This window comes from Pezoporus occidentalis, unplaced genomic scaffold (assembly GCF_034315485.1).
Source record: "Pezoporus occidentalis ecotype Australia unplaced genomic scaffold, CSIRO_AGI_Poc_V1 ctg250, whole genome shotgun sequence".
NCBI classification, from domain to species: domain Eukaryota; kingdom Metazoa; phylum Chordata; class Aves; order Psittaciformes; family Psittacidae; genus Pezoporus; species Pezoporus occidentalis.
Window position 1 is genome coordinate 170,750 of NW_026914395.1, and position 13,140 is coordinate 183,889.

At 48.4% G+C, this 13,140-nt stretch overlaps 1 protein-coding gene across 5 annotated transcripts; it reads left to right on the forward strand.

Annotated features, from left to right (window-relative positions):
* Nucleotides 1-1,354: 1,354 nt before the first annotated feature.
* Nucleotides 1,355-9,880, forward strand: GATD1 (glutamine amidotransferase class 1 domain containing 1). Of its 5 annotated transcripts, none has more exons than XM_062623273.1 (8): nt 1,355-1,434; nt 2,362-2,438; nt 2,702-2,807; nt 3,520-3,627; nt 4,219-4,313; nt 5,303-5,396; nt 6,128-6,239; nt 9,702-9,747. In XM_062623273.1, the coding sequence occupies exons 1-8, from the start codon at nt 1,377-1,379 to the stop codon at nt 9,730-9,732; spliced, it is 681 nt and encodes a 226-aa protein (XP_062479257.1). In that variant the 5' UTR covers nt 1,355-1,376; the 3' UTR covers nt 9,733-9,747. The 5 variants fall into 5 exon arrangements, with proteins under 5 accessions (XP_062479257.1, XP_062479260.1, XP_062479258.1 ...); XM_062623276.1 differs by lacking the exon at nt 9,702-9,747 and adding an exon at nt 6,675-7,599; XM_062623274.1 differs by lacking the exon at nt 9,702-9,747 and adding an exon at nt 6,749-7,599.
* Nucleotides 9,881-13,140: the final 3,260 nt, after the last annotated feature.

A 13,140-nucleotide genomic window follows, 5' to 3' on the forward strand; every position in this document is an offset into this window, starting at 1 on the left:
CAACCTGGCCTTGAACACTGCCAGGGATGGAGCATTCACAACCTCCCTGGGCAACCCATTCCAGTGCCTCAGCACCCTCACAGGAAAGAATTTCCTCCTTAGATCCAATCTAAACTTCCTGTTTCAGTTTGAACCCGTTACCCCTTGTCCTGTCACTGCAGTCCCTGATGTCTGTCCCTCACAACGTCCCCAGGTTCTTCACCCCAAGGGTAAGAAGTATCAAGAGCAAAACCAGAGAGAGAACTTAGACTAGCTTCAAACCAGGTTAAGCCAACAACAGATGAAGCCAGAACCGTAAAAACAGCTTGGGTTCATCACAGGGCCAGACTGGTTTGGGTTGGAAGGGACCTTAAGGAACATCCAATTCATCACAGCTCCGCTGGGCACCCTGTGCCAGCGCCTCAGCACCTCCCAGGGAAGAGCTTCTGCCTAAGAGCTCAGCTCAGTCTCCCCTCGGGCAGGTTCAAGCCATTCCCCTTGGCCTGCCCCTCCAGGCCCTTGTCCCAAGCCCCTCTCCAGGTTTCCTGCAGCCCCTTCAGGCACTGGAGCTGCTCTCAGGTCTCCCCTTCAGGAGCCTTCTCTTGTCCAGGCTGAACCAGCCCAGCTCTCTCAGCCTGGCTCCAGAGCAGAGCTGCTCCGTGGCCTCCCCTGGCCTCGCTCCACCCGCTCCATGTCCCTCTGGTGCTGTTCCCCAGAGCTGGATGCAAGGGGGGTGTCTCAAGGGGGTCTTGCTCCTCCTTATCCCGTGTGTCAGGAACACAGCACCATTGGAACAAACGGGGGTGGTTTGGGCTTTGGCTGAAGATGTTACGGTGATCGGGTCAGCTGAGGAGGGACTTTGTGTGGTTTAAAGGATGAGGTCTGGACCCAGCGCCACAGCTGGATGCGGCCATTGAAACCCAGCAGACATTCCATAGGATCATCATGGAAGCATGGACTGGTTTGGGTTGAAGGGAGCTTAAAGCTCATCTAGCTCCGGGCAGGGACCCCTTCCACCGGAGCAGCTTGCTCCAAGCCCCTGTGTCCAACCTGGCCTTGAGCACTGCCAGGGATGGCGCAGCCGGACATGAACGCCTCAGCGCGATGTCACCCGCTGCCCCCCTCTGATGCGGCCGGTCCCTACAACAAGCCCTCACTGTTTCCGCCCTACTTAATGAGGTAAACCCTATCCATACAGATATATCCCCCCGGGGCTCGCACGGCTCCAGCTGCCCCCATGATCCGCTCCGATGGGCCCCAGAGGTTTAAAGGCTGCGCGGCCCCTCCGCTCCCTTCCCTCAGGCTCCGCCGCCCTGCGCATGCGCGGCCCCTCCGCTCCCTTCCCTCCGGCTCCGCCGCCCTGCGCATGCGCGGCCCATGAGGAGACGGCGGCCGCCATGTCGGACCGGCTGGGCAAGCCGAGCTGCCTCATCGTCGCCAGCGCCGCGGCCGCCGGTGAGACCCTCTCGGGGCTGGGGGGGGGGGAACCCCCGCTTCGCCGGGTCCCGTTCCTCGCCTTGGCGCGGCGGCGGTGCGCGCTCCTCCGGCCCGCGGGTCCCCTGTGTCCATCCCCGCTTCCCCGCCTCAGGCGTGCGGGGCCTTTGGCTCGCGGTGTGTGGATGCCGTGCTGAGGGCAGTTCATTGGGAAGGGGCTGGGAATGGCGGTGGAGGATAAGGAGGCTGTGAGCCGGTGATGTGCCGTTGATGCCGGGAGGGACAGGAGTATCCCGGGGGCATGGGGAGCGGTCGAGGGGGTGATGCTCCCCCCTCTGCTCGACCGTGCTGAGGCCGCATCTGGAGCACTGTGTGTAGTGCTGAGCTCCGCAGCACAAGAAAGACAAGGAGAGGGTCCAGGGGAGGCCACAGGGATGCCGAGGGGTCTGGAGCATCCCCCTGATGAGGAGAGGCTGTGGGAGCTGGGCCTGGTTAGCCTGGAGGGGGATCTCCTCGATGCAGATCAGTGCTGGGGTGCCTGCACTCCTTGTGCAGCTGTGTTGTGCCCAGATGTTTGCCCTCTACATGTGCTCACCTGCAGTGCCCATCTGCACGTGTGCCGCCCTGCACAGCTGTGCCGCTCAGGAACTCCTGCACTTCCTCTCTGTGCCTGCTGCTGACACAGGGGCTGCTGAGCTGCGCTTCCATGTGTGTGGACCGGGGTGAAGCACCCAGAATACCTTCCTCATGTGTTTCTCAACACACAGCTTGCCTGTAATGAAGGCTTTTCATTTCTGATACCTTAAAAGAACCCCCTGAAATGACTGAGAGCTCCGGAGATGAGCAGGAAACCCAAGCTGCTGTACTTTGCTAGATGAAATTACCTTTCTGTGGCTGGGATTGAAGTGTGACTGTTGTGTTCTGAAGGTGTTGGACTCTGTTTTTCAGGTGTGTCAGCCCAGTCCTTCCTTCACTGCTTTACCCTGACGAGTTCTGCTTTTAATCTGCAAGTTGCCACTCCTGGGGTAAGTGAAAATGGGCAGTTGCTGTGATTTCAGCCTGAAACCAGTTGATACTCTGATTGACAAGAGAGTTATGCTAAGTCCTTTTGAGGAGTGTTTTAGTGGCTTTATGGGTTACTGGGCTCTTTTTAGTTCTGTTTTCTTAATATTGAAGTGTATGAGTGCTTCCTGTATGGTTCTGTCATAGCTTGAATCCTGGATTGGTTTGAGTTGGAGGGACCTTAAAGCTCATCCGGTTCCAACCCCCTGAACTGTGTTTTCCCTAGGGAAAGCCAATCGATTTTGTGGATGTGAATGAGAGCAACATGCGCTGGGTCCAGGACTTCCGCATGAAATCCTACGCCAGCCCTGCCAAGCTGGAGTCCATTGATGGTAAGAGCTTCACTGCTCACCCGTGTGTCATCTCCATCCATCAGGGCAACAAGTGCTTCCTAGTGTTGGGAAGAGTGCCACGGAAAAGGCATAAAACTTGTATTATTAGAGGAAGCATAGCACATACCGTTGTTATTTTTTTATGTAAGAGGAAGTCCTAGCAACTGCAGTTGTTTTCTTATATCTTGGATTGATATATATTCATATATATTTTTATATATAAAACATATATATTGTGTATATATAATATATTTTTCATGTAGGCACAACATACATATTCTTACATGTGTGTATATATGTACAGGATATATAGTTATTTAAATACTTGTTTAAAATAAGTATTTTGCTAAAATAGAACCTAGCAGACATAGTGGTTTTAGGTTTTGCTCAGGTAAGAGTATGTCATTAAAAATCACAGAATCCCAGACTACTTTGGGCTGGAAGGGATATAATCTTAAAGCCCCTCCACTTCTAACCCCTGCCACGGGCAGGGACACCTTCCACTAGAGCAGCTTGCTCCAAGGCCTGTCCATTCTGTGGTCCTTTGTCCTAAAAAGGACCTTTTTCTCCACATAGATCATTAAGCTCAACACAGGTTTTGACTGGTTTATGTGGTATCGTCTGAATTTTGTTAAATCTGAAATAGGTTTGTGGTCAGGCTCTTTTGGTTGTTACTTTTATCCCAATGAGTTTATCCTGTCCTCCTCACCAGGTGCTAGGTACCATGCATTGCTGATTCCAAACTGTCCTGGGGCTATGACTGACCTTGCAAACAGTGGGTACTTGGCCAAGATACTGCAGCACTTCAGCACTGAGAACAGTAGGTGAACATCATTAGGTGTTTTGTTAAATAAATAGTAATAAATGTAAGACTGTGAACTTCCAATGACTTAAAAATGTATATATAGCTGAAGAGCATTCAGAACTGGAAAGAGCTACTTTAGAGATATGTATCTTCTCCTTAGAAGTAGGCTCTTAATGTAAAATGCATACAAAAAATACCAGTAGCTTTTGTATGCCCGTGTCCGAAGAGCGTTTCTGCCTCACAGTGATACAGAAATGGCTCTCTCCACATCCAGATTCAGAGCCAATGTGGAAGATGCCAAGATCATCATTGAGTCTGTAGTTAATCAAGACTTGTGTTTGCCTCTCGTTTACCATTTGAGCACTTGTTCTCTTTGACTGGTGCTGTCTCTAGGCTTGGAGTTAACAGCTAGTAAATCTTTGCAAGACTGGGGCTCTTCTGTGGTGTGTAGGAGAAACCTTACAGCTTGAGAGAGTATGAACTGTGTGGTATAATCTTACTGCAGGAAGGAAACATGCTGTAGCATGAAGAATCTCCTTTAACCCTCATCTGTGTTTTGTCTGTTTGAAGATGCTGCTCAAACATGCTTTGATATTTCTCTCACAGAGCCCATCTGTGCAGTTGGACATGGAGTTGCAGCCTTGTGTTGTGCCACCAATGAGGATAAATCCTGGGTATTTCAAGGATACAGCCTGACAGGGGTAGGTTGAGCTTTCACCTGGCTTTTGCTGTGTGTGAGCCTGTGATTTCAGGCGATGGAGCTATTTCTCATAATATAAATCATCAGTATGGTACCCTTGATTTATGTGGAAGAGATAAAGTGCTGTCATTGGAAGGGGGCCCAGCACTGAGTGCATGGAGGGGTTGTCTCTCCTGTCATGTGGAGCGTGTTTTCCTTCTGATTGTTCAGTAAACAGTTCTGGATGCTTGAAACTGAAGCAATAAAAAGCTGGAAGTGGCTGCTGCAGCTCTCTGCATTCATTGTTGAGGGCTTTTAAGAATTGCTTTTAGGTTTCATGAGTGCTGGGGCCAAGTTCTTTGTTTCTCAAGGTGCTCTTTCATTTTAAAAGGCAGAGGAGGTTGTAGGGGAGAAAGCTGTTAGTACAGGCTGGCTTGTGATTAAAGTAGATGCTGTTGATTTATTTAATTTATTCACAGGCCATTGATATGGCAGTTGTACCTGTGTTCCAGAGCAATGCAAACCTCTCTGGTACAACTTCTGAGGTACTATGGCTATGGAAACCATAAGAAAAGCAGTGGCCACATGTGCAGATAGAAACTGAACTTGGGTTTCCAATTTTTCTCTCTTAATTTAAGCTGTATCCCATATTAATTCCAAAGCACTGTTGTTTGCAAGTGGCACAGCATTTGTGTCCAAATGTTTGTGGCCAACACCCAAAGGGATCTGCACTTTCATCGAGTTAATTCCATGCACACTGCTCAGTGTCTGGTTGATGAGCAGGAGTTCCTTGGTGTCATTCTTGCTCTTTGTTTCTTTCACTTAAGAGTTTTTAGTTTGTCCCCTATAGAAAATCCATAGAAGCTGATTGTGGTCATTTGGGTTTATGCTTCATTGCTCTCTGATTTCCTCTATGCAGCTGGGAGAATTGTAGGGGTATGTTTGTGTTGGTTTTGCTTGGCTTTTCCTGTAAAAACCAAGCCAGACTTCCTGCCTTTTGTTCTTTTCCAGCCCTCTGTGTATGAACTAGTCCGACAGCCTAATTTTGCCAGTTTGTCCATTATTGTGGAAGACTTTGTGAAAGATTCTGGAGCTACATTCAGTGGTATGGCACCCTCCTGTTGTCCAGGATTACATGTTTCATGGCTGCGTTTGGGGAGTTAATGTTTGCGTGCTGGTTTTACACAAGACTCTGACAGGATATCTCATCTTGCATTCCCATTTCATGATAGAAACAAATACCCTTGTGGACTAGAAATGGTGAGTTGGACCTGCTTGAGAAAGCCCTGAGGAGGGCCACAAAGATGCTGTGAGGGCTGGAGCAGTTTTGCTCTGGAGCCAGGCTGAGAGAGCTGGGCTGGTTCAGCCTGGAGAAGAGAAGGCTCCTGAAGGGGAGACCTGAGAGCAGCTCCAGTGCCTAAAGCGGCTGCAGGAAACCTGGAGAGGGGCTTTGGCCAAGGGCGTGTAGGGACAGGCCAAGGGGATTGGCTTTAACCTGCCAGAGGGGAGACTGAGATGAGCTCTTAGGAAGAAACCTTTGCTTTGATGGTTTTATCATGGAAAATTTCTTGATACATGTGCTTTATCCACCTGGTGTTAATTGTATCAAGGGATCAGTCCTGCTGTCCTTCCATAGAAAGTCTTTCTAGTGAAATCATTTCAGCATTTGGGCTTTAATACTGTCCCTGTCTGTTGGAGTTGTTGATCAGCATGTCTGTCACCCAGCAAATCTGGTCAAAATAGTCCTCTTTTATGTAAATTCCATGAGAGATGTGATACTGCCACCGAAGTAGCGTCCCCTAACATGATGCCTGTTGCTTTTCCTCCTGCATTTAGCCAGCAGTCCGGATGCTGTGCATGTTGTACTGGACAGGCACCTGGTGACAGGACAGAATGAGAATTCCACTCTTCCTGCAGTCCAGAATCTTCTCATCCTTTGCAATGTCAGGTGAGACCATGGGAGATAAGAACTAGGGACAGGTAGTGGTGAGCAGCTTTAGTGTCAGGAATATTGCCCCAAGAGGTTTTTTTCCCTCTTGGTTAACTGCTGAAGTGCCATCTGTGTTTTGAGGCAGCTTTTCAGGTTGTTATGTCTTTTGGTAAACAGCATTTGTGGTTATTAAAAGGTAAAATTGGTTGGGAAATGCACAGCTGTGTATCAGGACTGGTAAAATAAAATGCAGAATAGGCCCTACTAAATGTTTCAGCTACAATAAACATCCCTTGTGTGTCGTTTGTTGTGTTTTGGCAAGTTATCAGTTGGTCAGCGATTGTTTTAGGACCTGGGAATGAATGGATTTAACTTTGGTGGTGGCTTGGCTGTTTGACTGTCCTCAGGTAGAAGAACACATATAAATAACCACCCCAATCTTCTTTTGTTCAGGTGAATGTGTGTTAGAAGTCCTTTCCTGGCTGTGGACTAACAGCTCGTGTCATGTTTGGATGTGTTTCCTTCAGCAGGAAATGAAGGAGCAGGTCTCTTTGCATAGGATGGATGAAGAGCCAGCAGGTTAAGGAATTCTTTGTCTGTGACCTGGATAAAACATCCCTCTAAATTTGTCCTGGACTGTGGAGTGAAGTAGCAGTGTCAGGCTTTGCGTAGATGGAAAGGATGAAGGTTGTGACTGAGAACGTTGAAGTACGTCACACTCCAGAAGCAGTGATGAATCCATCTTGTGTTTTTGTTGCTGTATCTTTTTGTTCCGCTGCTTCTTTCCAGACCAGAGAATTTCCAGATGTGGGAATGTCCTTTTAAAGGAAAGTTGGTGCTATGACTTCAGATTGCTGAAGACCTTACTCTGGGTTGATGTTATACTGGTGGTTAGTAAGTGCCCCAAAGAGCACTTGGAACAATGTGAACCATGGGGTGTTTGCGTTTCAAATAGCAAAATCTACACCCAGAGCTTGACTGAAATGCAATTCCAGATGCAGGGAATGAAGGGAACCACCTTTCGTTTGGTTACTGTCTGAACTCTGAATGTGTTGGGCACTTGGATGTGCTTGGAATAGGATGGAAAATGCTCCACTGCTCTCTGAATAAAGCTGAAGAGGTGGTTTGCAGCAGCGCACGCAGTGGCGATGCTGTTTGCGTAATGAGCCCTTGTTTCCTTTGCCTGTTTATGTTGTTGGACTTGTGTTTGAAAAGCGTGCTCAGCTGATTTTCAAATGGTCTTCTGATGGCTGTTTCTTCTTTGTGGTGCTTACGTTATGGTGTTTGTTCTCTTGAAATCCTTCTCTTTGGCATGTACATTGCAGTTATCTCTTGCTAGAATGTTCTGAACAAAGGAATTAAATATGTAGGCAGCTCATTTGGATCGTGTCTTCTGAGGACCCAACTGTAAGATGAGATCCGGCCTTCTCTTTCCTTTTGAGCTGCAATGGGGCCTGAAGTTGAGCCTGAAATAACCAGCCCAAGAATAGTTTTGGTTGTTATAGGCTCAAACATACTAAATCCATGGGGAAGTGGGCAGGTGGATGGTTTCCTTCCCTCTTGGAACTCAGGGCAACTTTCTGCAGTGCTCTGAGGGAAAGGACCTTTGTGGTTGCATTAGTTTTTGTCTCAACAGGACAATGGGATGTATTGGCTATAACCAGACATCAATCAGGGTCATTTTATGTCTTTTCTCTTAAAAATTCATTTCTTCTAGTTCTGTCTCAAGAAATCAGAGTGATTTTAAAAGATAATTCACTGTGGGGTTTGTTGGGTCTTCCACTGTTGTATTCTGAGTCCAGCTTATGGATTTTTGGCTTTGATAGAAAGCAGCATTAGAATTTGAAATGAAAATTGGGCTTTGATAGAAATTAAATAACTTTGCTAGCTTAAATCCTCATTCCTGACAAGACTTTCTAGGTATTTGTTGACCTTTGCCATCAGGACATACTTTTCATCTAGGTTCCTGGTGCCTACTGAAATATGGGAAGTCATTGTGTTTCTACTGCAATAGCATTAGGGATTGGGGTCATTTTGTGTTGAACCTGCAGCAAGGAGACACTCTCTGCCACCCAAAGCTTTATTTCATTAGGGAAGGTGAAATTCCCTGCTCTAGGCTCCAGTGGCTGCCTGAGCAGGGAACTCAGCAGGGCTGGAGTTGGGTGATAGGGGCCCTGGAGGAGATGGGTGCAACCTCTGTGGCTCTGAGGTGAAGGAGCTTTTGCCACAGCTGCAAAGCCAAGTCTTGTTTCTGGAGTGGGAAGCTGAGGGGCTACAAGGCTGGATTACCTCAGACTGTGCTTGTGCGTGACTGTCCATCTCCAGACCTTCCCTTGCCTGCCTGTAACATAGAGTATTGATGTCTGCCCTGAGTCCTGTTTTCATTCCTTCACGAGGACCTTCTGTCCAGGCTCATCAATAAGCTGCCAGGTGAACAAGCACTAATTGGACCTCTCCAGCCTGTGATCAATTTTCTTTTGTACTATTTTGCCTTATGTGGCAGTCAGGACTTGTTGGAGCTGCTGTTTGTGCCTCTGTTGGGAAGTACACCGAGGTAAGAAGTTCTCTGCCTGTAGATTTTTGTAACACTTCCTCCTCCTTCCCGTATGGGGCCAGATAAAGAGGAGTTCCTGTGTGTCTCTTCCTTCTTTGTCATTGCACATCCATTTCTCTCTCCTCGTAATCTCAACTGGCCCCAGTGTTGGGGCTGCTCATGCAAAACAGAGGGAGAATTGCAGGATCCAGCAGCCAGTGGCTGGAGAGGTGATGTGTGCAAGTGTTTGTGTCTCCAGCTTTCTGATGGGGTTGAGAAGGATGCTGGCTGGCTGGCTGCGGTCCAGCTTCTAGCAACAAAAACAAAATGACTGGTAATGCAGCTCTCATGTGAATTTGTGGCATCTTTAGAAATGACACTGACAAGTGGTGATTAATGATGATGGCTCTTAAAAGCTCTTGTACACTGTGACCAATTTTAGCCAAGGATTGAAGAAAATAAATCTGTAAGTGGGAAAAGATCAAATTAAAGTAGAAACCACATGAAGACGTTTGATGTCAGGCCAGATCCATTCAGGAAGGTTTCATTCTGTTTATTCTGGAGGGTGTTATGTCAGTGGCTTAAAATACAAAGGCAGCATCCATCATTTTGGCTCACTGTTCGACTTCTTTACTATGTCCATACAGGATTAATTGCACTTAGGAATGATACATAGAGTTTAGTTAGGTCTATAGAGTTAAACCATTCAAGTTCTTGTTTAGTTCTCCAGTCTGGAAGAGGTTTCCATGCAGCAGGAAACCTCTTTTCAACCACACATCAGGCTATTTCTGTAACTCCTATTTAAAGGGTTGAAGTCTGGATTTCAAAGACCACAGCACATGCATAGCTCAGGGTGCTGGAGCATCCGTCCCTCCTTTAGTTCCATGTTCGTTCTGTTCCTCAAATGTAACACTTGGCGTCTTTTGTTACTTTATCTTTTGCTTCAAGTTATCTACATCAACTAAAACCATGAAGTGATGTTACAGAATGAATAAGGATTTTTGGGTATCTTGCAGCTGAAACTTCCTGTGTGAAGAATTTGAATACCTCAGCCTGTATCTTCAGTACCGTGCGCGCTGAGCTTCCTTCCTGGTCAAACTGAGAAACCAGACTGAAGCATCACACCCTGGGCAGCTGAGCATCTTTGGGTTTTAGTGCTTGGTTTCAAATGTTACGCCTTAAAATGGTGTGTGTTCTCTCTGGTTAGGAGAGTTAGCTCAAACTGCTCACGTTAAAAGGCTTTTCTGACCTGATTATATCTAATGAGACTGTAAAATAACAGCAGCTGGGCTTGGGGGCATTGGCTTAGATGAGGAATGTTGCTTCTTGTTGCCTTGTGTCTGTTGACCTTTATCAGTGCCTTAGCTTGTGGTTGCAGTTGGTGGTGGTGCTGCTTTACCACCATGTGTGCTAATCTTTAGCTGAAAGTTAAACTGAATGTTAAGTCAGGGTTTATGCCCCATCTAGTGCTGTGGGTTAGAAATGCGGTGTAACCAACTTCTGACTGCTGAGGAAATGGGTGTCGTAGAATCATGGAATGGTTTGGGTTGGAAGGGACCCTAAAGCTCCTGCAGCTCCAACCCCAGCCCCTTCCACTAGAGCAGCTTGCTCCAAGCCCCTGTGTCCAACCTGGCCTTGAGCACTGCCAGGGATGGGGCAGCCACAGCTTCTCTGGGCACCCTGTGCCAGCGCCTCAGCACCCTCACAGGGAAGAGCTTCTGCCTAAGAGCTCAGCTCAGTCTCCCCTGGGGCAGGTTCAAGCCATTCCCCTTGGCCTGTCCCTACAGGCCCTTGCCCAAAGACCCTCTCCAGGTTTCCTGTAGGCTCAGAACATGCTGGCTCTTGACGTACTCACTTAGCAGATGATGTGCATTGGTTTTCCCCTCTGCCTGGCTTGAGTGTAGCAACTGGAACAGCCCCAGGGAGGACAAGCTGCTGGTGGTGCTTGCAAATGCTCAGTGTTCCACTGCCTCTGTGATCAGCTGCTTACAGAGGACTCTGGCATTTCGGCCACATGACAGGCCCTTTTGTCCCAGAGCCAGAACCTGCTTCTCAAACAGATGGAAAGCTTCAAATTCTGGAGATTTTCAACCCACACAAACCCTGATTGTTTCAGTGCTGTGCTCTGGGGTGTTTGGTCCCATGGATGGATGTTAGCAGCCAGGCTGATTTCCTTAGAAATCTCTTCCTGGAAACATCAGCTGCTGATTGGTTTAAGGAACCACACACACAGGGTTACATCTTGTCTGGGCTTGATTCATGGGACCATGTTCTATGTTTTCCTGTTATGGGCAGATATTGAAGTGTCTGCTGGAAGCACCAAAGTATGATGCTGTATCATGTGATACATGGAACAGAAACGTTTGTGGGATGAATCCAAAGGGACAAGGGGCTTTCTCACAGGATTTTTCCATAGGATAATCTTTACAGCTCACAGCTGTAAAGAAACATTCCTGTATTGCACCCCCATAAAGGATTTCTTCATCAAGAAATGTGATCTCAATTTTGATGCTTACATTAAGTCCAGTTTTGCCTCTAACAATAATGAAAAGGTCTTTGTAGTTTGACCAACCTGATCTTTACAGGGCAAAAAGAGATTGAGTGATATGAGAGGTGATGGGGAAGGGCCAAATCCCCAGCAGTTTAGGCTTTGATCAGGAGTCCAAGATCTGGTCTGATCTGATCCATGATGAGTCTGATCTGTGGCTCTCCTATAGCTTGATGCTGTAGCTGCCATCAGCAGAGGTAGCTTGGATCCTCTGAAGCCAGAGGTGTCAGACAGCTTGGGCAGACTTCTGAGGAGAGGAAGTGTTGTCTCTTTAGAGCACCTGACAAAGCATTTGCTTGTTTTAGGGGATCCCTTACAGGATATTTGAACTCTGTCCTCCTTGCTGTCTGCAGTGAAGGGTTGTGAGTCATGGTAGATTCCATGGGTGGATTAAAATGCTTAAATAGATTCTTTTCCTGCAGCTCCCACAGGATAATCTTATAAAAACAAGGAGGAAAAATGTGAACCTTCTGCTTTCCTCACCTTAGGTACTGTGTGATGAGCTCTGCTCTTTGATCCTGGGTACCAGGGTGCTTTTGTGTGTTGCTGATGGAACAGCCCTTTTGGCTTTGTAGTGTTCTCCACTGCCCTTAGTGTGGTGGTCTGCCAGTTCTGAGCTCCCTTGCAAGCTCTCACAGGCACAGCTGTGACACTTAACTGAGGATCCCTGGGCTGTGCTTGTGTGCTGGTGCTGAACAACAGCAATGAGCCAGAGGGGTAATTTCATTAGGATTGAGTGCCATAACTCCTGTAAGAAGTTGCTTGCCTGCTGTATGTGTCACCCCCCTCCCCCAGGAAGCTACACCTGAGCGTTGGGCTGTGTCTGGGTGCTGTGGACTGCACAGAGGGCCCTCTGCTCTGGAAATCCTGCATTTCCTTAGGTAAACCCGTGCCTGGAGGCTGCCCTGAGTGTGTGGATGTCACAGGACAAATGGGAGACCCCTCTGCAAATACTCGCTCTGTGTGATCCGAATCCATCTGCGCTCAGGCTGTACCCTACACCCAGCAGTAAAGTGAAACCGAAGTCCAGACCCCAGAGGTGAGCTCGTAAACTTCCTTCAGTTGTCCTGAAATCAAGTTTGAGCAGCAGAGCCCCCAGTGGCCTCTGACAGTTGTCACCCTGACAGCAGAGTGGCTGGGTCAGCCTGAAGAGAAGGCTCCTTAAGGGGAGACCTGAGAGCAGCTCCAGTGCCTAAAGGGGCTGCAGGAAACCTGGAGAGGGGCCTGGGACAAGGGATGTAGGGACAGGCCAAGGGGAATGGCTTGAACCTGCCCAAGGGGAGACTGAGCTGAGCTCTTAGGCAGAAGCTCTTCCCTGGGAGGGTGCTGAGGCGCTGGCACAGGGTGCCCAGAGAAGCTGTGGCTGCCCCATCCCTGGCAGTGCTCAAGGCCAGGTTGGACACAGGGGCTTGGAGCAAGCTGCTCTAGTGGAAGGGGTCCCTGCCCGTGGCAGGGGTTGGAACTGGGTGAGCTTTAAGGTCCCTTCCAACCCAAACCAGTCTGGGATTCTGACTTGTCCCTTGGCTGTACTTGAAGTTCAGTTTCCTCTCAGCAGGATGCCAGTACCCTGTTACAGCCTGTAACGACTCCAGTGATGTAGATCCCAGTGCAGGCTGTGACTTGCAGGGACAGGTCTGATGCTGTGTGACCCAGTGCAGGGAGGCGGGGCCTGGGCAAAGCTTTTAATGCCAGCTTGACTTTGAAAGGGGAAAGGTGATCTCCCTCCAGAGAGCTTGTTCCACCCTGGCCTGCTGGTCCTGTTACCTCTGCCTGTAGAGCAGAGTGGTCTCCATCAGTCCCCTGAGATGGCTTCATTACCCTCTGGCAGACAGGCACCT

What these genes read in the sequence shown, in the direction of transcription:
- GATD1 (XM_062623273.1), top strand. Translation starts at nt 1,377, where the DNA reads ATGTCGGACCGGCTGGGCAAGCCGAGCTGCCTCATCGTCGCCAGCGCC. An exon ending in CAAGCTGGAGTCCATTGATG is followed by an intron (nt 2,808 to 3,519) that starts GTAAGAGCTTCA and finishes CCTCCTCACCAG; the next exon opens with GTGCTAGGTACCATGCATTG. An exon ending in GCACTTCAGCACTGAGAACA is followed by an intron (nt 3,628 to 4,218) that starts GTAGGTGAACAT and finishes TTTCTCTCACAG; the next exon opens with AGCCCATCTGTGCAGTTGGA.